This window comes from Thunnus albacares, chromosome 24 (assembly GCF_914725855.1).
Source record: "Thunnus albacares chromosome 24, fThuAlb1.1, whole genome shotgun sequence".
Lineage (NCBI taxonomy): Eukaryota > Metazoa > Chordata > Actinopteri > Scombriformes > Scombridae > Thunnus > Thunnus albacares.
In genome coordinates, this window is record NC_058129.1 from 8165822 (window position 1) to 8189542 (window position 23721).

Consider the following 23721-nt stretch of genomic DNA (forward strand, 5'->3'; position numbering starts at 1 on the left):
AGAAATCCAATAGACAAATCTTCACTTCTTACAAGAGCTATGAGATGATATCCAGGAATTTCGTTTTGCAAACAGTCTTTTAAGGAGTGTTTTATGTAGTGTTTTCTTATAGCTGTATGTAAAATACTACAAAATGTTACCCACACATTACACCTGTGCCCGCACTCTCACACACATCCCAAATCAAAAGGAAGACAAGGCAGTTTACTTTAAACACGTAAAAGGAAATATATATTTTTTAAAATGAAATAACAAAAAAGAACAACATTTCATACAGAAGAGCTGCTTTTGTCATTTGCAGAAGTAATTTACACAGGACTTGAAATGAAAACACTTTACATGAAGCGGCACAACGGCAACCTCACCACACAGTGTAGAGTATTGACTTTTTTAGCTCTATTTTTTAACTCCTCCACTGATGTGCCTTTCTTACAGTGTGTACTGTAGGTGGGGCTGCGTTGTGCCACTTCTGGTAAAGCATCAAGAGGTTATGTCACATACTGAGCTTCTTTTAAGGGTTAATATACACTGGCTCTTGGTAATTCACTCATATGACGTACGCACCATTGAAACATTTACACACAAAATTTAGTTATTTTCTCTCCCTCAAAACAAGAATACTCCTAATATTTTTTAAGACAACAGTTAACAGTTCCAAAACGTTGGCTCTAGGATTGGATTTATCCCACCTACATGAGACCCTCCCCTCCCACACAGACATTCCTATGAACACTTTCATTTTAACAAGCATGGCTCACTATTAGTGTGAGGAAAGAAGAAAGTACTTGTCGTGGCAGCCTGCCTGGGAGGAACCAGGGGTGTGCATAGGTGTTACAGACTTCTTCCCCAAGGCTCTGATAAGGCAGTTTATTTTTCTCCTTTCCGTTGGTTTTTTTTGTCTTTCAGTTCAGGAGCCATGTTAAGTGGTGGATGTCAGTGCTTTTTCATAGCAGATCATGCCCTAAGAATGATACTCCAGGTCCACTGACCACTGATTAGCATTTCATGTAAGGAGGAGAGGGATAAAGACAGCTAGAGAGAGTAGGCAAGACAAAATGAAAACTGAAGTGACAAGATGCAGTACATGTCTTCTTCATTGTCAGTTTTGTGCAAACTGAGATGTAAACAAAGACCATCAGAGGCAGGGAAGGGAGGCAGGGGTACAACAGGCTACGGCAACACAGGGGACGACAGCGTAGAGGGATGCAGTGTGCTCCTTCAACAAACTGACAGGCACAGAGGGCCAGTGAAATAAATAAAGGGCTGGGGATGAGTTGGGGAGAAAGAAACTGCCAAGTTTCCTGTGCTTTTTGCTTCACTCAAACTTGCATTTGGAGCTGAGGGAGTTACTTGTCGCCACTATAGCAGCTTCTAATGTGCTTCAAAGTTCGGCTTGTTTGTCACAGGGGCCGAGGAGATTAGAGGGCGTGGGGAGAGGAGGACACAGAGTACCACAAGAAGTACCTTAAAAGGTCAACACACACTCACATAAGACTGCTTTATGGTCATGCTCGCTATTGCCTTTCCAATATTACCACCCATCCATCAATTACAAAAGAAAAGTACAAAATATCTACCACACTGCCCCTCCCCTCCCCTCCCTTCAACTATATAAGGACAGAACCATATTCACTTAGTTTTTATCATTTATATATATATATGTATATATGTACACAACAATATGCCTTTGAGGCTGTTGAGAAAAAGGGGGCAGGAGCAGGATGAAGTCTCTGTAATGAAGCGTCAGAGTCATTAGTTTCTTCATTTCCCTCTTTTTCAGCAACAGTTTATCTACAGACAAGTGTGATTCTGATGAGAGAGACATGATTCAAGGGGATTTGACCAAAGTTTAGCATCCGTGTTGGATCAGAGATGGATGGTCCAGGGTGATGAGCTAAACGCTGTTGATCGTGTGTCAGTAAACCCAGGAGACAGGGACCCACTGAGGAGTGGTGGACACCAGGTCTACAGCCTCCTCCAGCAGGCGGAGGGTGTCGTCAATTTCATTGTTGATGATGGTCTGGTCGAAGTAGTGAGCGTAGGTCTGCTGCAGCATCTCCGATTCCTTCTGGAGCCGCTGAAGAGAGTCATCCTGAGGGCGTGTTTGAGAAGAAGAGAGGGGAGCTCAATGATTGGAGTAGAGACACTGTATGTTTGTTGTGTGTGATGTGCTTCAATGCTCCATTTGCAGGCCAGTTCTCTACGTTCATATTTAGAAGTACAGCTGAGAGTTTTTACATCGCAGTCATGACTGAAAAGAGTAGTTTTCAAATAACAACAGATGCATTCAATTGCTTAAATTCTACGATGAAATTAATCTCATAAATTGGCTAAAACACCAAAGGGAATTCATAGCTGTTGTCTGCTCAATATGCTCTTAGCTCCAAGTAATTATGATCAGCCAAAGATTGTGTCTTTGAGAAAGAAGCACCACTCTGTATCATTTTGATGTTTTCAAGAAAGTTTGGACTGTATCTTGTTCAAATAGACAACAGAGTAGAGTAGTGGTGAATAGTTAGCGAGCTGGTAGCTGTCAGTTGTCGAGTGTAAATAACCAATAGCCGGCGGATAATTATCAGTAACTAGTTGACTTTCAACCAGTTAAACTTTGAAGCATATCGTAATGCTGTTTTGAGCTTATCAACTTGAGAGGAGACCTTTGTGTTTCAGGCCTGTGAAGCTGCTTGTCAGTCTGCATATTTGTCAACAGTAGTTGTCAGTCAGGTTCAAAAATTTGCTGCACTTTTACTATAAGTGGACAAATATGTAACTGTTATCAATAAATATAATGCCATTTTGGAATGTGATTATAGAAATTGTACTGTAATGTAATCTCATTAAAAGTGAGCTACAGGGTTAAATTTCTGTCTATAGGAAAGCAGTTACACCACCTTTTATTTAAAAGTTGACTTCTCTCAACTTAAAAAAAAAAAAAAAAAAGAATCTGGGCAGGATCTCAACAACAAGCCAAGTGCGTCATTTCAGTCTTTTAATGCAAAAGCAAAACAGAGTACAATAAACAGTATGTGATTAAGCTTGGAGTGAACTTATCTTGTTTAATACTATATACAATACCCATGCAGACCTGATGTTTATGGAAAACAACTAAAATCTAAATTGCAATTTCAATATTGATCAGAAAAATCACAATTAGATATTTTTGCAAAATTGTTCAGCGTGCAGGAAGGAGAGGAAAAATGAAATGGAGAGGTATGGTCAGGTCAGAGGAGACAACATGCATGAAGTTGCGCCACAATTAAGAGGATTATTATAGGAATAAGAGGAAGTCAAGAGGACTAGAAGTGGACATAGCTAGACAACTACTACAACCATACAAACATAGAGGCCAGACATTTCTTTCTACAGTATCCAAAACACAAGGTAAACTCAAACCATTTACTCAGTACTTACAGGCAGTTTCCTGCACCACTTTGGAACCTTGAGTGCAAATGAAAATAGGCATGCCAAAGAAAATACAAACATGCTTAAAGCAAAGAGGGTACATGCAGTGAGAGAAACATTCAGTCAAGCAAAAAGAGTGACAGAAACAGAAGTGAAGGTGATTTTAACACTGGATTATAAAGATACGTTTTTAGGCATTTTTTGGCTTCAGTGGAGAGCTGATAGCAGAGAAGCAGACAGGAAAGACGGGGGAGAGCAAGAGAGAGGTGTGACATGCAACAAAGGTCGCAAGCCGGAGTTGAACCAGGGACGTTGTGATGTGTGTGCACTGTAACCATTTGGCTACCAGGGTGCTCTGCTTGTTTTAATTTCTAATGAGAGTTAGTGAGTACAAGCAAATTAACTAAATCTGAAAAAACTAGCAAGAGTGGGAAAGGAAGCAAGAAAGTATTTGTGACAGTACCTCAGTCATGCCTGGGGTGATGGTGGGAGCTGCGATGAAGACAACATAGGGAGCAAACTCAGCTGTCCTGAGGATCTTTAGTGCCTGATGAGAGAAAGATTGTTTTTTTTTAGTTCTGCAGTGCTTTGTGAGCCCTTAAAATCCCATACATACTACTTAGCATGTAATTAGTCAGATATAAACAAAACGTTTCATAATGTGCTTCTCAGACATGGTTGTTACACTACTATCTATAATGCTGCAGTGATTTAGCATCTGGTACCATTTTTACCTCGGACTGTTGTGGCAGCACTGGTGTTCAACTGCAGTGAGTTGAATGGTAATGATATCAGTGAAGGCATAATTGATTTGTGAAACTTTATTTGCAGTTGAATGTTTATGGTTTAATTAATGACTGACCATAGTTGTAGAATGACATAAGGTTGTGACATCTTCTCCACATGTTAAAATTGTCTAGTTCACAGTATTTCATGAATATTAAATACATGTTATTTGCTTGTATATAAGAAGAGTCTTGTCTTAATGTGGTGGAACATATCTGCATGTTATCCTTGTGCTGCTGTAGCTTTTCCATTAATGTGATGGCATTGGATTTAGACATCAGCTGTGTTGAAAGTGTTAAAGAAACATTTCTAAGTCCAACCTTGTTATATTGCAGTAGTTAGTTGGGGTGCTTTTTTAAACATTAAGATATTATGTTGATGCAGTACAATGCATGTCTGAAAAGAGCCCTAGACACACAAAGCCCTTGTCACCTGTGGCTCAACATCCAGAATGGAGATCATGCCCTGGGCATGGATCTGCCTGATAGTCTCCAGCCTGGTTCCATACATGGCATCCTCATGGCTGCCATACTCCAGGTAGTCATTGTTGCTGATGTCCTGCATCATCTGGTCATGAGACACAAAGTAGTAGTTCTTCCCATTCTCCTCGTCCTTCTTAGGAGGCCGAGTTGTGTCTGAGCAGAGAGACAGATGAACAGAAAATGATAGTTGAAAGATGTGAAGATATGATACTGGGTGTGGTTGTTTGTCTTTGTTATTGCAAGGGTTGCATGTGAAACATTTTGTTTCCAACACAACTCTGACTCACTGATTGTATCTACAATTGACACTTAAAAAGTCCAACTGAAAGCACAATTAATCATCCCTCTTTGCAAAAATAAAAATTGTCATGTTTTTTAAAAATGTATTAATAGCTTTGTATTATCAAAAGTACAGTAAGAAAGGGGTATTTGGGCAAATATCAGAAATGCTCCCTTTTCTATTCAGCAGGAGGGTTGTGTCTGTGTTTGATTGGCAGCAGCTGGCAGGTTGCCAGAGTGCTGTTGTTACACCGTATAGAAGAAAGACAAAGTAAACAAACCCGCTGGGGCTTCAACTGTTATTTTCAATAACGATCAATCTGAGAACTATTTTCTCGATTTACCATTTTGTCTGTAAAATGTCAGTGAATATGGAAAATTGGAAATTATAATTTCCTGCAGCTTAAACTGACATCTTCAAATGTCTCTTTTTATGTCTGACCAACAGTCCAAAACCCAAAGATATTCAGTTTGTGTATGACAAAGAAAAGCATCCAATTCTCACATCTGAGAAGCAAATATTCAGTATTTTTGCTTTTAAAAAAACAATTATTTGATTATCAAAATAGTCGCAGATTAATTTTCTGTTGATTGACTTTTCAATTAAATGACTAATTGTCGCAGCTTTAAAACTTGCACTGTAGCTTCAAGTAATGGGCAGACAGTTTTGCTAGCAGTGATATTGAAGAGTATCTAGCCTTCGAACTTGCGGTGCACTTTTCCCTAGTTAATGTTTGTTTGGTGGCTCGTTCAACAAGCTAAGGTGCAGGGTAGGTTTAGTGTACATTGTTGTAAGTTAGATGGTGAGACTTCAGCAAGAAAACCAATGTGGGTTGTTGTTCAGAGTCTGTGGCTTTTGTGTAACAGGCTGCTGTCTGGCTCAGTGTGACTATGTTCCGACAGAGCAGACTGCTTTATGCAAGATTTAATTGGCTGTATCAAAGGTCTCCCTATATGTAGACTGTATTATGTATGCTGTTGTAGACAAGAAATGTAATTTAATTTCAGTTTAGAGCGTTTAGAGATATCAGTTGATGCATCTTCTGTGGTCTAATGATAAGTGAAGCTGCAAACATGTAACCCCATCACACAGTTTTTTAGTTAGTGTAGTTTAGTGTAGTTGTTATGGTAGTAGTGTGTGTCTCCTTACGAGGGATGGGGTAGGCGAAGCGGTCAGGATGTTTGGTAATGAGTGTGTTCTTGATGTGCCTCCTGCCAACTCCATGTGCACCTGAATGAAAGGAGACAATTACACAGGTTGATCAATCCAGTAACAGACACAGATGAACTTTCAAGCTGTAACTTAGTTGCTAGAGATGCTCTTTCTGTTATTGTTGAATAAAATGATTCTATCAGTCTTTAAGCAAATGGTTTGCTCTGTTGTCACATAACAGGTGGTTTTACATATGTAGAGGTCTACATGGAGCAAGACAGTGACTGCTGTCTCTGTTGAAGGAGGGTTTTTGGTGTTGAATGTGAATGGCCCCTTATGATGTTTCTCTGGCTGTCCGCATGCGAAGCTATGTCTGGTTTTGGTGTGGTGTTCAGATAGCTGATGTTGTATGTTTCTGGTGTTAATTCTGCCTCCCTGTTCATGGTTCTTGCTGTTTCATGATGCAGTCTTATCCACAACTATTCCCTCGGGGTTGTGTCTTTATGGTGTACTAGCAGAGATCTTAAAAGATAGGTCTGGATTATTTCAAGTCCATCTTAAAGGATAGGTTCAGAATTTTTCAAGTCTGTGTTAAAACAATAGTCAGGTATCCATATGAACATTGAAGGAGGTTTTGCACACGATAATCATTCCTCTTGTTCATACTGATGATAAGAAGATCCCTTCCGAATGCGCCATCAATGGAAGTGATTTGGGACAAAATTCACAGTCCTCATTGTGTACAAAAATGTATTTTAATGCATAAAAAGCTAATCTGAAGTTAATGAGGCTTCAGCAGTCAAATCAAGTGGATCATTTTCAAAGTTACAATTGTCAAGTATAAAAAATAAGTACAAATTTGTTTCCCTGGAAAAAGACTATAATTTTAGAAAATATCCACTTGATTTGACTGCTGGAGCCTCCTATTAATGTCAGATTGTCCCCCATCCCTTACACTGAAAGTACATAAGGAAGGGATCTCTTAATGGCATGTATGAACAGGAGAAATCATCATAGCAAGCAAACCTGTTTCAATGTTCATTTGGACTCCTGACAGTTGTTTCAAGACAGATTTGAAAAATTACAGACCTGTCCTTCAATACTCACATGGCATAAGTACATTGAAAGACCTGGATTGCTGTAACCATTTCTCTTCTACATAGAGGGACTACTCTTAAAGAAATGGGGGGGACAAAATCCACATTTCTTGTTCCTGTGCATGAATGTATTTCAATGTTCAGCTGAAGCTAATATGAGGCTTTGGGAGTCTGAGGTAGGCATTTCCAATGTTATGGTCCAAAGAAGATCCCTTCCTACTGCAAGGCAGAGGGACACGTTCTGGCAGTGGCATATAGTTTTGTTGACAAAACACTGCCAATAAACCTACATATAACTGCCAGTGTGAAGACAGATTTGGCTAACTCAGACTGCAAAATACTCATATTAGATTTGGCAACCTTGGAATGCATTGAACAAGAACTGAATTTTGTCCTCCATTTCTAGCAGAGCAGTCCTTCTATGGTAATATCACATTACGGCCAACTGTCACTCTTTCGATATACATATGGCATATGAGCGTCAAAGATATACATGAAATAATCCAAACATGCTCTAAGGAATTGATTGGTTTGTTGTAAGCACTGAATCCTTGCTGTTTTAAGACTCTAAGTAGATGTTCTGAAAGCCCAGCCATGTAAGGTAGTCCCACTGTGATGTTTCTGGTGGTTGCTGCCAATTAAGTGGTGTCCATCCCAGTCTTATTCTCCACTTCTTGTACCCTTTGGCTGAGATTGCCCCTCCCTCTCTGTATCCCCCTCCTCCCTGACAAGATAGTTTGCTCTGTGTGGAAGGGTCCTAATGTTGTTTCTGGAGTAAGTAGTTAGATAGTGATAGTGCTTCTATCCTACCTGACATCTGTTACCGGTATGTAGATGTACCTGCACTGCTCCAGTATGAGTCACCAATGGGTCATTCCATTTCCAATCAGTCAAGACATTTTGTTCAGACTTGTCTGTATCATGAATGGGTCTGCAAGACCAAGGCCTGTTAAGTATTTCTATTCAAATTTTATGTTTTCATATTTTTTCAGCCCTTGATTATTTAATTTTATAGCCTCAAAAACATCTTGTCTGGGAAGCCATGTTTGGGCATTAATATCTTGATATGCTTTGGGTCCACTTGTCCCCTTTGAGAGAAGGGTTGCTGCAAATCAATACAAAGTTGTTCTGAGTCATCACCTTTATCCTGTGATGAAACATTTCTATCCTGATGGGAGTGATCTCTTCCAGGATGACAACACCCCCATCCATAGGGCACGAGGGGTCACTGAATGGTTTGATGAGTATGAAAATTATGTGAATCATATGCTATGGCCTTCGCAGTCACCAGATCTCAACCAAATTGAACACCTATGGGAGATTTTGGACTGACGTGTTCGACAGTGCTCTCCACCACCAAAAAACACCAAATAAGGGAATATCTTTTTGAAGAATGGTGTTCCTCGGCCTTGGCACCGATTCTACAAGTCTCTGGAACTCTTCTGGAAGGATGAACACCATTCTTCCGAAGGATATTCCCTCATTTGGTGTTTTGAGGATGGTGGTGGAGAGCGCTGTCTAACACGTCAGTCCAAAATCTCCCATAGGTGTTCAATTTGGTGACTGCGAAGGCCATAGCATATGATTCACATAATTTTCATACTCATCAAACCATTCAGTGACCCCTCGTGCCCTATGGATGGGGGTGTTGTCATCCTGGAAGAGACCACTCCCATCAGGATAGAAATGTTTCATCACAGGATAAAGGTGATGACTCATAACAACTTTGTATTGATTAGCAGTGACCCTTCCCTCTAAGGGGACAAGTGGACCCAAGCATTCAGACCTGTACCAGTTTTTCCTTTAATTTGTCACCCGTCTGTAAATTGTAAGTGCATTATGAGGGGATCTCTTAATGGCCAGTATGAACAGGAGGAATGATTACGGCTAGAAAAATATGTCAATGTTCGTTTGGACACCTGACTGTTGTTTTAGGACAGGCCTGAAAAACTGTGAGCCTATCCTTTTAAAACAAGAACCAACACTGCTAAATCAACAGGGACCACCTGAAGCATTTTAGGCTTATGATACCACATCTGTAAAACAGCAAGAACCCTGGACAAGGAGACTGAACTAACACAGAAACATGCACTATCTGAACATCAGACCAAAACCAGTCATGTCATCGTCACTCCAGAAAAATCTAATAACTGAGCCTTGACTTAAATATGTGTTAAATATGAAGCAGTCCGAAGGTCATAAAAAAACCCTGCCTACCTACTACCACCTCCAAAGCTCACTAATTAACATGTTTTATCTCGTTAGTTTAATTTGTGCACAAACAAATGTGTAATTTTACGGGAGGTTAGTTGCTGGAACTATTTCTTGGCTAGGAGCAGTGACTTCCTGGAGTCCAATCACTGGTTGCTTGGCAACCTCACAATGATAAGACTCCAACAAGTCACTGTGTCTGGCCAAGAAATAATTCCAGCAAGTAACCCCCTGTAATAAACATTTATTTTTGATTGTGCACATATTAAACCAATGAGATAAAACATGTGAACTAGTGCGCTTTCAAGGTGATGGTAGGCAGACCCCCCCGCCCCACATTCCCTTTTAACCATCTTTACTCACCAAGCAAAACGAGTGTTTTCCTCTTGAACGATGGCAGTTTGACCACTTCCTCATACGTCACCAGATCTAGTTGATCAAACACTGTAGAGCAGAGGAGAAGCATTTGGTTAGCACAGCATTAGTCGTAAAGTTCAGGGGTTAGATGGAAATGTAAATTGTTTACATTGTATGAGCTTGAATATAAATAAAATTACTTGTTGGATAAGACTAGAGTGGTTACTATACATACTTCACAGTAGTGTGAACAAAAGCACATCTCAATAAATAAATAAATAGACAATCAGAGGGGACACAAGCAATGCAATGCTAACGAGATTAACATTAAATCCAATGTGTTCTCCTGTGGCTTAAATCAAGCCTGTGATCCTAAATCAGATGGGTTTTTAATATTAAGGGCTGAATTATTCAAATGATGCCATAATGTACAACAACTGCTGTTCCAAATGAGCACCGAGCAGACCTGATGAAGGTCAAACGCCTTGAGAAAGCATTAAAACTTGCTTATTTGCACTAACCTTGGTCAGACAGAAAAACACAACCAAGCTGAACAATGCTAAGCTGACTAGCATCTCACCAATATGAATTACATTGAAAATAACAGCAGCTTGCAGCAACCCTAACAAAGCAATTCATTCAAAAGTCAAGGAGACAGGAGACATTAGGAGGAGGACAAGGTATAAAAGCAGAGAGAGGAGGAAGAAAAACACAGAAGCTGTACGCCAGCTGTCTGGAGTTACTTACATGCAGCCATGTCATTGGGTAAGAGACAGCATGAAATATGGACAGAGGGTGGGAGCGGAAGGGTTAATAAAAAGACACCATAAAAGAAGACAAAGTGAACCAAAAACAACACTATAAACAAATTGTTAACACCAAAAGCTGTTAGAACACTGTTAGTTACTGAACGCAAAATTGAGACAGCAGTAGGAGAGGTCTGTCAGAGGGAAAACGCAACAGACGTGCAGAAGTTTACACATATTGGGTGTTCCAAAGGACGTGTGATTACTTAAACCTTACCACTTCAATCAAGACATCAGCTTTCTATATTGTACACAATACTACAGAATCATTAGCAAATAAGCTTGTCTACATTCAATTACAGCTTTAACATTTTTGTCAGGGATCAAAGTGTGACCTTAAGTGACAGTGCAACTCTCAAGAGTAATTTGCTGATTAAGTAGGGTCAACTGCACAGCCAGATGGAGCACTTCTATTTTGGTGACACTGTTTTATGTTAGTGAGCTACTACATCAGCTATCAAATTAAATGTCTGGAGTGGATTAGCATCTGCTGTTAATAACTATGTGTATACATACACTTAGGTAATGGATGTGTGTGTGAGGGATTACCTGCATTGTGCTTGGCCAGGTACTTGTCTTTATACTGTTTCTTCTTCTTGCCAAACCAGGTACAACTGGCCTGTTGTTCCTGTTTGGTCTTCTCCATCGCTATACACGCCACACGCCTGAAAAGAAAAAATAGACTTGTCTGTAATTCAAGATATAAGTTTGGCTTTCCATACACACAAGGGCAAATTAGTGAGACAGTATCTATGCGTGCATCTGTTTTGGCTGTAGCTTTGGCTGGGACACATGTTTTGAAAGTGTGTAGCACTAATTACATGCAGGACTTGGCTGAGCATTGTAGTGTAGCTATTCCTGAACTCCTGTGGTGTATGGGTAACACATCTGTCACATCTGATAGAGGAACCAGGTTCAAATCCTGGCAGGAGTGTCCAGCTTTACACTGCTTTTTTGACCAACAATATGAGGTGTTGTAAAGAGTAGCCAGCTAAATCCTACAGACGTCATAGGAAGTATTACATTAAACATATCATAATTTAGTGTCTTTTTTCTAATAAATTACAGCTTATAATATTATGACTTCATTCTGAAAATCTCTGACTTGTTTTTTTTTAATAGTAGCCCGAATAATTGGTCATAATTCACACTTCCAAAGTAGCCTAGTTGCCAGTAAGGATGATAATTGATTAAAAAATATATTAACTAATAATGCAGAAGATGTATTCTAGCTTTGTTGTAGTGCCCTTTTGTGCCACTAGGTGGTGCATCTTACCGTTTTATGAGATAAAAAGTGTAACGTTAGCTGACTGCTCTGCTCACTGTTGCTGCTGTGTTGATGAACACTGCAACAAAGTTGAGAATAATTCCACCGAGTTGTCTGGTGGCTATCTGAGGCTCATGCTGAACTAGCATCTTCAACAGAAGCAGCTACTAGCTGCTGGGAGCTGAGTGTCAAAGACTGTAATTACACATGTTTCCAACACAACACTGTTTGCAGTATTAATACATTTTAGCAGTGGCAGAAAATATAATTCAAGTAATTTGGTGTTAAATATGTTCTTTACATAGGTCACGTCAGTGTGTAAAAAAGGCATTATTATGGAAAATGTCTACTGTACTTAATAAATTGTTAATGATTGATCGACTAAGGATATTGGTTAAAATTTGCATTGGTTCGTTGCCAGACAATGAACACCTACATAATACAAATGCTTGACCTCTCAAATAGTTTCAACAAAAACTGAACATTTTAACCTTCATACAGGTAGGATTTATTGCAGGGCCGCTGTATTAGTTTCAGCAAGGTGCATCTAATAAACAACTGAGTGTAAAAACACTGAAATAGGGATGCAAATCATAAGCATTTATAAAAAAAAAAAAAAACGATAGTCAGCTGCATTATCAATCAATTCATTTATAATTTATGAAATAAGTTTTTCCATAATAAAACCACGTGACCTATGTTCCATGCAAAATCAGAGTACATTAGGAATTCAAAGAACAGATCTAATAAACATCATGTTACTTGAATTACACATTCAGTAACACAAAATAATGAATATATTTAAAACTGCAGAGCTTCTGTGAGGCCAGATAAAATCCAAAATATTAACCAGCAAACAGCTGCACAACTTCCAGGTGCATTAGAGGACAGAAAATAGATCTGACTAGATCACTTATACAGGATCAACACTGTAGTTTTGATTTGTTGGAAGCATGTGTAATCAGTGTCCTGAATATTAGCACTGCAGCTGCTCACTCCTTCTGTTGAAGAGGACAGTATAGCTATATATCAGATAGCTAGCTAAACCAAACAGTCGCCAGACAACAACGTGGTGGAATTTTCACAACTTTATGCTGCTGTGTTAATCAACACGACTGAGCAGAACGATTTGTGTGGCCCTTACAGTGGTCAGCAAACTCACTATCTCATGAAACAGCAAAAGGCTCCACCCACTAGCGCAACTAGGTACTAAAGCAAATCTACATAACATTTTCTGACAGTTACAGTTAATATATATATATTTTTTAAATTAATTATTAACTACAACTAATTGATAATCAATTAATCCTTGACATCGCTACTCTGAAATACAGAACACATCACATTTTTGTTCTTTATCGGGCGCTCTACTCACCACTCCTGTAGCTCAGGTGAGGGAATGAGGCCTGCTGTGCCGTTCTTGGTATTCTCCAGCTTTCCCTGCCACCAATTGTGGTCGTCCTTGGAGATGATCTGAATGATGTCACCCACCCTGAAGCGAATGCCTGCCTCCTTACATGGGATGAGGTCGTCTTTCGCTGGGTCATACTCAAACTGAGCACGTACATAAATCTGTAGGGAAGAACAGTCAGACAAAAAAATGTTGGTAGCTGCTGACACAGTGGCAAAAAATAGCGTTGCGATCATAGGAGAATATATGGGAAAGAGAATATGATTGGTCAAGCTGCCCGTATGAAAGCAGACTGGCTGCTAAAACCCTAATGACGCTCGTCATTAAGAGACAAAAAGACAGCACAGGAAAAATCAAGAGCATATCAGCCGAAGCAGGAAAGGACACAGACATTTAGATAAATGAACAAGACGAAAATGATCGAACAAAGCGTTTAACCACTTCTCTGCCTGCGGGGGAGTCCGTTTTATCAACAGCTTTTGTGCAAACATCCAATTTTTTGTTGGCTTTTATGTCCAGTGACGAACCAGATATGAAGACTAAGCCTTGACAGCTAGCATGGGATCTAGACACCACTATGATCTTTGCGATGGGGGTGGGAGGAATTGGGATCTACTTCTACAAGGGTCCACTTAAGACATCTTACCTTGATGGACAATTTGTCCTTGATAGCAGGTCTGGAGATCTATGGGGTTGAGAGCATCACACACACACACTTACACATATATCATGCAGTAGAAAATGTTGTGGGGCATAAAGAAAGGAGGTGTGATGAGGGACCCATATTTGTATGCTGAATCTAACATATTACATAGTTTTTACTGCATTGTACAGTATATGTGTGTGTGTGTGTATGCACATATGTGTGAGCTTGGAGCATGATGAACACATCATGCAGCAGACAAATGGCTAAAATCAACTAATGGAACAAGTTGAGGGACACACTGTGACCGGGACAAACTAGTTCCTAAACATTTCAATCGTAAAATATTGTTACTACACTTATTATAGACGTTGTGTCTTTTCAATATATTGTAATGAGGAAATATGTTGTATTAGACTAAAATGTTCCCAGCCTCCTAAACTAACAACCCAGAAAACTAACTACTACTTTTTACAGCTGTGTAGGAGTCCTTTCCTGTGTTCAAGGGAGGCCAAAGCAGACTACAGCTAAGGGCTAACTCTGGAGAGTAGCACTTAATGTAAACAAAATAGATGTAATGGGAATGGAAGAACATGAGTGCTATTAAATACATACACATCAGCACATACATGCAGATTTGGACTTGTTGGGGTGAATGTTAGTTTGTCAAATCAGTGGACGTTTGTGAAGCAAAGGGAGGAGAAGACGACTGAATTGGAGGCTTGCAGTCATGGTGTAAAGGAGGAGAAAATCTCACCTGACGGCCTTTAGGCTGAATTGTTGCTGGCAGGTCCTAGATGAGATGACAAAAAAATTTTATGGTTACTAGTTGCGGGGAAACTACATGACATTGGTCCAGCTTTAAAACCAAGATGTTGTTATGATGGTGTGAAACTTAACCTCTGACACACCAGATTAGCCCATTAATCACTAACTTTTATCTGTGTAATGAGTAATGTGTTATAATGACAGTAATTTAATCATCATCAATTACATGTGGGATGTGGAGACTGTAGTATATGATCATTACCAAATTAGAGGAAGAATAATGAATAATATATTAATATAACATATAACATATAATAATATATGTATTCTTTGTTTAAAGTTCATTCCTGAATTTGCAAATGTGTACACTTGACTATGCAATACTACTGATAATAAAAAAAAACAAAAACATATTGAACAAGACAGTAATTTAGAAAAACACTATACTTTATGTGTATTTCTTGCACCATTTCTCTTTTACTAGCCTGCGGCTATATCTGTTAAAGTGTGTGTGTGTGTGTGTGTGTGTGTGTGTGTGTGAGACAGTGAAAAGGAGAAACAGAAACATACCAGGATGGAGCTGGTGACACTGGCATGACCATTTGCAGGCGACTGTCGGGACAAATCTGGTGACTCTTTCTGCAATAAAAAAATGCAAAATAAATATTTCCTCCCCCTGCAGAGTCAGCAAAATGTAGCACAAGTGTGTGTTTGTGGCTCCTTACCTCACAAGACATGGACTGGGACCGGTAACAGGGTACAATTTTGAAAGTGATGCTACCCCTCATCTCCCTCTGTGGGGACAAGGCAAAAATGCGTTTTACATATGAGTATCATTATACCAAGATAATAACAAAACTGATAAGGCCAAAGCCTTGTTGGCTCAGTACTAGAGCTGCAACTATTAGTTGATTCACTTCTTTAATGTGAATAATTTCTGGTTTCGTTAGTCTTATATGAGAGTAAACTGAATATTGAAAAATGTTACTCAAATGACTAATCAATTAATCAAGAAAATAATCGATAGATTAATCGATAATGAAAATAGTTGTTTGTTGTAGCCCTGCTCAGTACCACTGCTGGGATTTTATCCCTATTAATTCTGTTTTCTACCATGACTTTGACATCTCAGACAGAGAGAGATGTCTCACTATATGAAAATAATATTATTAAGTAATAATGTAAATAGTCCACATAGCAACATCTTTTGATACAAGCACAAACCAAACATGTTACATTCTTGTATAAAGAAATTCATGCTAAAGGCACAGTCCAAATGTAAAGAGTAAAGGAAGTCTCATCTGTGTGACTTACCAGCATCTTTTGGAGCTGTTCTACTGTCTGATTGGCAACGCTGATGCCATTAATCTCTCTGATCTCATCTCCTACATGCAGAGTCCCTGAAGCAGAGAAATAATGAATTAATAAAAGCTACAAATGAGGCTCTTGGGTGTTGAAACATCAGCCCTTCACGAAGCCGAGCCCAGGAAACCCCAGGGGTTATTGAGATGATTCCAGGGGGAGCCCAACTAATGTAAGGAAGAGTTACATTTCATTGTTATTTCAATTACCAGAGGTAAGTCCAAAGAGAGTATAAGAATTATTCTGATCCAACAATTATTGCCCACCTACTTTATAAACTCTGTGGTTAATCATATTTTCTTGTCAGATTGACAAAATTAATGGCTGAGTGTTCCTATTAAATATGCATGAGCGGTGCAATCTTGCATAATAGTATTCTTATATGGATGTGTACCTTGTCGATGAATCATTCCACCATGCATGATTCGGGCCACAATACAGTGGTTGAGCTCGTTCATTTTCAGAGTAATGCCCTAGAGGAGACAGTCAGAGGGTCAGAGGGGAAACTGATAGTGGCTGAGGAAAGTTAATAACACATTAATCACAAATTCCTCCAAAAAGCATCCAGGTTGGGTTCAGGTATAAATATTGGTTAGATGAAAAGAGAAAGTAAGCATGTAAATTCCAGAAGCTGACAGTGTGTGTGTTTTCTGTCTACACACCATGGGCTCGTCAGTGTTCTTCTGAAACTGGACCAGGCGAACCCTGGTGACATTCTCCAGGTCCATGTCTCCGTTGGTGCTGTCTGGGGAGTCTCCGTTCAGGTATGGTGAAGTGGGTGGGGGGGTCACCCTCAGCGCCTCGTCGCTGTAGACCTCGTGGGCCACCACATCGTGGGTCTGCAGCAGAGCCTGGATGTACACAGACAGTCATGAATGTTAAGACTCTTGAATCAAACTGTAAAAATATCCTTAAATCTGTTCTATTTTTCTACAGGTGAACTGAGTGGGAATCAAACTGTATGGCCATTAATCCAAAATTGGTCATAAAAACTGGAAGGGAAAATATTTCTGAATGAATAACTAGTAGATAAAACAAATACATACCAAATCCTAGTCAGGAGCGAGGTGTGTGTGTGTGTGTGTGTGTGAGTGAGTGGCTGGCTTTGGATGGAGTGTGGCTTTTACTAATCCTCTTTGGCCACTGATCATGTCACTGACTGTTTTTACTACCACATCTACTAGCTGCCTTTGCCAAATGCTCACATCTGCTCATTGAAGCAACAACGTGTTCACTGATGATGACAGTAATTGAGACTTTAAACAGCTGGCATTAAAGGCTTTTGACTGATGGAGAACATTACTGTGGCTGAGAAGAATAACAAATGTTTACAAAGGCATCAACAAGGGATTCTAACAAGTGTTTGACTTTGTATAAACACAAAATGACTGCATACTAAGTAATGAGCTGCTAATGATCGTAGCCGGTGTAGAAATAACTAACAGGAACAAAACATGTACTCGCATCACTGCCTCACAAATGAAATTGTACACGATATAGGAAAAAAATTTGAAGTGTGACATGTTTCTTCCTATGTACTGCCATGCTAAAGCCCTTCACAGCCATTCTGCTTGCACCGCCGTTAAATGCCTCTGGCAGGAAGAAAAAAGCCAGCCGGTCAGGTCAGAGAGCAAGACAGGCTAATTGGATTGAACCAAACCTAAGGCGTGACAGCTCCAGTAAGTGTCACAGACTGAATCAGCAGAGGGAAACATCTCTCCCCTCTTGTAACTGAGCTGAATAAACCAGTTTTAAACTAAATTTAACTGTTTTCTAGGTCACCGTTATTCAAAAGAACACATCTACAAAACTACTGACAGTAAAAAAACAATTCACACTTAACTAATCAACGTATTAGCCATTACATTGTTGTATCCAGAAACACTTACTGAGATGAAAACTGCAGCCACAAAACAAGCTGCACTCCTTCAGGTGAGGCAATAACAGACTGTACAGAGAATGTTACACCCTAACATGAAATCCACCACAGATTTATTCTGCCTCAGTTTTCACTTTCCAAGTCTGCCAACAATATCCTCCCTGATTGTTCTTCTAGTCTCAGGTCTGTTTCAGCCATTACAGTCATCGGACGAACATGGTTACCACAAATATTACTGTGTCCACACTACAACAGGCTGAAGCCCTTCGTCTCTTTCTACTGCTATAATGCTTCTGTCTCCCTTTTTCCTCTGCAATTGCTATTACTGCCCGAGAGCTTGCAAAGCTCAGGTGCTAAGCAGCTTTGTGGCCAAAGGAGTTATGTGGATTGTCAAAAGAACCCTACTTCTGACACAGTAGGCTGTAATCTCACACACCAGTAAGTATGCTCTACATGTACAGACCAATAAACAATCTGGGGAAAGACTGTGCATGTTGCCTTGTGTGTTTGTAGTTTTGTAATATCTGACCATGAAGTGCGGCTGTGTGAGGATCCTCCTGAGCTCCTTGGCCTCCATGTTCTCTGGGTAACAAGAGATGGTTTCCAGTACCTGTTGAGGAGAACAGGCAGGAAGAGGGAAATGAGAATCTCTAGAATATTCATAAATAACACTGACAAGAATAAATATCTCACTGTATCTCATTTTGGTCAATGCCTGTTTGTTATTTACTTGCTTTGCCCACAAAGCTTTTTCAGTAGGCATCAGTCATTGATTAGGACTTAGTCTGTTAAACTCAATCATTGATTAGAACTAGAAAATTAACATTTTAAGATTGTTGAACATCAGATTTTTGTAAATGTGTGTCCATCCATGTGAATGTAAGCAGTGATTTCATCACCTCTTTGGCTCTCTGCACTCCATCACTAGGAGGATTTCTGATCTGAGGGGACGACCTGGTGTTGATTTTGTCATAAAGCTGAAACAGCAAACAGTAACAAACATATTAATTAGGCCACAATGATAATGCAAGAGGAACAACATGAGACAATTTTACCTCCAATCAAAGGTAAAACCAGAGCAATACTAAGCCTATTAAGTTGACGGTACATATTGGACTACTAGATAGCAGATTCTGGACTTGACATGACACCTACTGGACATTTTTGGTATTACAGAGGAAGAAGTCTTGATATTGTGGTTTACTCACATCTAACAGAGTGTGGAGGTGCTGATCCTGGAAGACACTGTGAAGGAAGTCCATGTCTTTCTCACTGCAGTCCGTCAACGCATGGATCTCCTCTAGACTGTCCAAAACCTGTGATACTGCCCCTTTACACACACACACACACACACACACAAACACACGTATATAAGTTATACACTCAGATATAGACTGAATAATACACACAAATATACTCACAAGTACACCAAGCAGTCCCCAAACATTCAACACGACACAAAATACAAACACTGAACATGACACACTTATCAACAGAAAGACTAAATGTTACACATCCACAAACAGGAAAAAAAAGAAATACTAAAAGTAACACACAAAATCACAAAATGAAAGTCACAACATCAAAAACACACAACAATCAGAACTATTTAACCCCAAGTACCTGCTGCATCGCCCACACATGCAGCAAAACCAGAGAAACAGTGGTAACGGCATCAATACAACATCAGAAGAAAGTCACTTCAGAAAGTCACAGTGTGATAATGTGATGATTGTTGAAGAGCAGTACACCCAAGTAAAAATGCAAAGTAGAAATATAACAAAAAGGAAAATATGCAGAGGAAAGGTAAACTTAAATCTAAAATATTAAGTTAATCTCTTAAGAAGTGTAGCCCTCACACAACACACGTACAAATCTATTCTAATCTACCATAACTCAACACGGAGGTGCGAAAGACTATAAAAAGAGATGAAGTCTAGATGAACAGTGCTGTGCGGTCAGAATACATTTCCTCTCCTCACAGATCGAAATGGCGTTTTCTTTGAAGGTGATTTGTAGAAGAGCTTTGACCCAGTGACACATTTGAATCCACAAGCTGATGAATAAAATGTATTGTGGTGGGCGACATGACACACTAAACCCAGGAAATGAAAATGATCTTATAAATTATAAATATTTCAAATGAAACAATTAGGGACTACAGATTATTCCGCCCATCTTATTGAATAGGAAAAAAAGCCAGGTTTGCTCAGTTAATAAGAAAACGAGAGAGAGAGAGAGAAGCGCTGGAATTAGAGATAAATGATGGATATGTAGAAAATAATCCCAGTTAGAAATATGCATAATAATGGGCTTTGAGAAAAGAACAAATGAGACTTTAAATGTAACTGTGAGGCATGAAATAGAGTTAGCAAATGAGAAAAAAATGCTATTTAATCAGCTTTTAACTTTAGGAAAACTTTGTTATAAGTCTGTTTACATACATCATACTACCTCAACTAGGGATACAAATTTAAAATCATTTCCATGTACAGATCAAAAATTGGTTAATCACTAAAAGCTTATGAAATAAAAATACATGCAGAATAATTAAAACAAAGTAATATTATTAGGGTTGGAGTTACTGCTCCTGAATTTGTAATTAAAATTCAACACCAACTTACTTTTCTGGAGGAACCAAATTAGATGCAATTCTGACATTCAAGCAGTTAAAGCCTGAACCGAATGAAACAGGCTGCAGCCTACAAATGTCTAGCAGGAGTGAACTGAGCTGCCCTCGTCCCTTGATAATTTAGGTCTTCATGTTCAATTATCAACTAATCATTAACATCAGTAGCTCCTGTATTATTAAGATACACTGTTTTTTTGAAGTGATATGCAGTATCATGTGTTTAGTACTAAAGAAGAAGCCTGATTATTAAGGAAAATCCCATTGTTAGTCAGGCCAGAGAGCCATGTCCTCTTTACCTTTGTTTTTGTTCGTCTCACAAGGTAACAATAAGTACATTTTGCTAATCTGTGTTTACAGAGCGCCCTGTGATAATAATGAAGATGCATGTAAACAGAGTATCATCTTTACAGGTGCATTTGGAATAAAAGCACACAGACGCACCTCATCAAACCAATGGGACAGGAGAGAAGACAGAGAAAGCCATTTTGGAGGACACACATCATTCAACACTAGCTAACAGTTGAAAATGCAATCAAAAGCGAGTGATGATGTCACACATGTGATTCTATGGGTAGGGGAGGAGATACGTACTTTCAGCGGCTAGCAGTCCTAGAGACAGCACAGCAGAAGAAAAACAACACCAAAGAAAGAGAGGCTGAGATTAGAGGATGTTTACAGCAACTACAGATGTAGAGTTTAACACCTCACAAAGAGAGAAAAGAAGAAAGGAAGAGAACAAAGAAACAGGTAGTGTAAGGAGGCATGAGGGCAGGCAGAGGGAAAATAAAGGAAAAAGCAGCAGCGGAGAGAAAAAAGTCAGCAAAAGCTGCTTATTCTATAAATAAGCTGGCGAGCTGCTGCAAGCATCTACTATACTACAAAAGTCAATGACCGGCAACATGTCTGGAGCCCTGCGACTGCAGAAATAAAGCAGTCACCAGGAAGCACGACTGCAACAAACTGCACGCCTCAGCAAATATGGACAGACATGGGGGTATATCTGGCTACAGTGGCTGCACAGAAAATTGAGCAGAAAATGTGATGAGCTTAGCTTGATTCATTAGGTGATGATGTAACACATTGCTCATTTTCAACTTTATTTTTTTTATTACAATGACACAAATGGTTTCTATATGCTAATAAGTCCTGGCAGGTACAGCCTGCAGTCCTATAATGAAAGGAAGTGAAAGTGCTGCTCAGACAGGGAAGTTCTGCTGTTGAGCAACATCTGTCCTCATTTAAACAGAGGAAGTTCTCCTCAGACAGCTGGAGATCACATTATAACTCTAGAATAGAACGGACGAGAATAGAAGGTGGACTAGAAAGTGAACGTCCACATTGTGTCAGATGATGTATATATGTGTGTTTCATCGTTGAACTTAAATGACATTGATAGATATTTCACATGTGCAGGGACAACTAAATCTTTAAGTAGATATAAATGTGTAAATACTTATACATACTATATTTTATATATATCATAACCCCATTTAAATATAAATGACTATTTTATTGTCCTTTCGGTTATATTATCTAACAATTCAGTGTACAACATACTCTTCTTTAGGTTGCTAATCCTACCTGCACAAATCTCTCTGTTTTACATGTGTTTAGAAAGCAACCTTCATAAACCAGGAGAGTGTTCTGTTGTGTGTATTACCTGAGGAGGTGGGGTCATCTGAAAAGTCATGTAGCTCCTCAGGAGGGTCGCCATAGTAGGAATTAAACTTGTGGCTTGAAACAGCAGCCAGCACTGCACCCTGGGATACAGAGTAAAGATATTATATTATTATATATATTATATTAAAGATATAACACAAAGTCTCACCAGAGTGCCGTGTTGTTAAGTGATTGTGCATGCTTTTAATGCATTAGTATATGTGACCTTATGAGCAACTTAAACAAGATTAGAAAAAACAAGATAAACAAGAAAAACCAAAACCAAAAAACAAGATAAACCATTAGACAAGAAATTAATCTGGGTCATCAGAAAAAGCTGCACAGCTTGGAGGATGTGACTCCTCCTCTCATCTCAGATTATAATCGCGCTGAGTCAGTAGATCCTTTTGTGCAACACAGTGCTGACCTTCAGCTTCCTCCTGGCGTTGAACTTCCTCAGCTGTTCCACAGTTTCTGGCAGGTGGATCTTGTAGGCATACCTGTCCCTCTCCTACACATACCAAAACGCACAAACAGATACTCGCATAAGCACCAGAACGGATGTGAAAGCAGAGCTGTGGTTCCTCAGCTCAATAAGGCCAGTAGTTTAAAGGTGACTCTTAGTTACTTCATCAAAACACCAAATATCTAAAATCAAACTAAAACACACTTGTTTTTTAAAAATTACACATCATCACAAAAGTGGAAGTTTAATGACAATAATCTATGAAACTTGACAGCTAGCAAGATTCCCAACCTCTTTTTTTCTTACATTTTTTGAATTTATTACATTTATTGAATTTATCATGAGGACTAGTGTGTGTGTGTGTGATCTTGCCTTGAGCCAGGGGTGGTTGAGGGCCTCATAAACAGTGATTCTCTCAGCGGGGTCCAGCATCAGCATGCGTCTCACCAGGTCTTTGGCGCTCTCTGAGATATGGGCCCATTGCCTTGGGTTCATCTGGATAAGCACACACACACAAAGATTAAAACAAAGATTAACAAACAGACTTTCTCAGAAGGATGTAGTAGAGTACAGGCAACCGACATCACTGTGGCTGTTGTTGCTGTGGTCACCATGGACCACGTGCCACGTGCATAAAACCTTATTAGATTCATGACTAAAACTGTGTGTACGCACAAAACCAGAAATATCTGTCAGATTTATAAAGCTGTGCGTCACTGTGGAACTGGGTGCACGAGCCCCATGTCCATTCCCATAATGAGTTATAAATGGATGAAGGCATGCCCTTAACCAACTGTTTTCATATCACTTCACCGCCTTTACACCTGTCGATGAAACCAACGGGAAAGAAGAAGTGCACTTTCACAGATTGTGTTGCACTGGCGAGTTTCTCCAACACCCAGAACAGCTGTCAATATGCGCGGCTCTTTATAGCCTCCATCAGCAGTGATATCTCAGAAATGTAATCAGTGATTCATTTGTAGCCCCCATATCGAAGCTGACTTTACAAGGTGTGTCACAATTAAGGATGAAATAAAAAGTAATATATTATTACCAGCAAA

The 23721-nt window shown here is 39.4% G+C and overlaps 1 protein-coding gene across 4 annotated transcripts in view; it reads right to left on the bottom strand.

Moving 5' to 3' along the window:
- Positions 1 to 203: 203 nt before the first annotated feature.
- LOC122976317 (peripheral plasma membrane protein CASK-like) overlaps positions 204 to 23721 on the bottom strand; it is a 46700-nt gene continuing 23182 nt past the window's right edge. Inside the window, exons 8-27 of one of the 4 annotated variants that reach the window (XM_044344722.1) lie at positions 23033 to 23155; positions 22622 to 22705; positions 22196 to 22295; positions 19112 to 19233; positions 18803 to 18880; positions 18433 to 18513; positions 16687 to 16875; positions 16419 to 16497; positions 15977 to 16062; positions 15388 to 15456; positions 15233 to 15301; positions 14652 to 14687; positions 13898 to 13936; positions 13216 to 13412; positions 11123 to 11238; positions 9774 to 9839; positions 6100 to 6180; positions 4621 to 4823; positions 3866 to 3949; positions 204 to 2092 (exon numbers count right to left, since the gene is read on the bottom strand). In XM_044344722.1, the coding sequence (XP_044200657.1) occupies positions 1916 to 2092; positions 3866 to 3949; positions 4621 to 4823; positions 6100 to 6180; positions 9774 to 9839; positions 11123 to 11238; positions 13216 to 13412; positions 13898 to 13936; positions 14652 to 14687; positions 15233 to 15301; positions 15388 to 15456; positions 15977 to 16062; positions 16419 to 16497; positions 16687 to 16875; positions 18433 to 18513; positions 18803 to 18880; positions 19112 to 19233; positions 22196 to 22295; positions 22622 to 22705; positions 23033 to 23155 (2079 nt within the window). In that variant the 3' untranslated portion in view covers positions 204 to 1915. Of the gene's footprint in view, positions 2093 to 3865; positions 3950 to 4620; positions 4824 to 6099; positions 6181 to 9773; positions 9855 to 11122; positions 11239 to 13215; positions 13413 to 13897; positions 13937 to 14651; positions 14688 to 15232; positions 15302 to 15387; positions 15457 to 15976; positions 16063 to 16418; positions 16498 to 16686; positions 16876 to 18432; positions 18514 to 18802; positions 18881 to 19111; positions 19234 to 22195; positions 22296 to 22621; positions 22706 to 23032; positions 23156 to 23721 lie in introns of all 4 variants that reach the window. The other 3 variants (XM_044344721.1, XM_044344724.1, XM_044344723.1) reach the window with 3 other exon arrangements.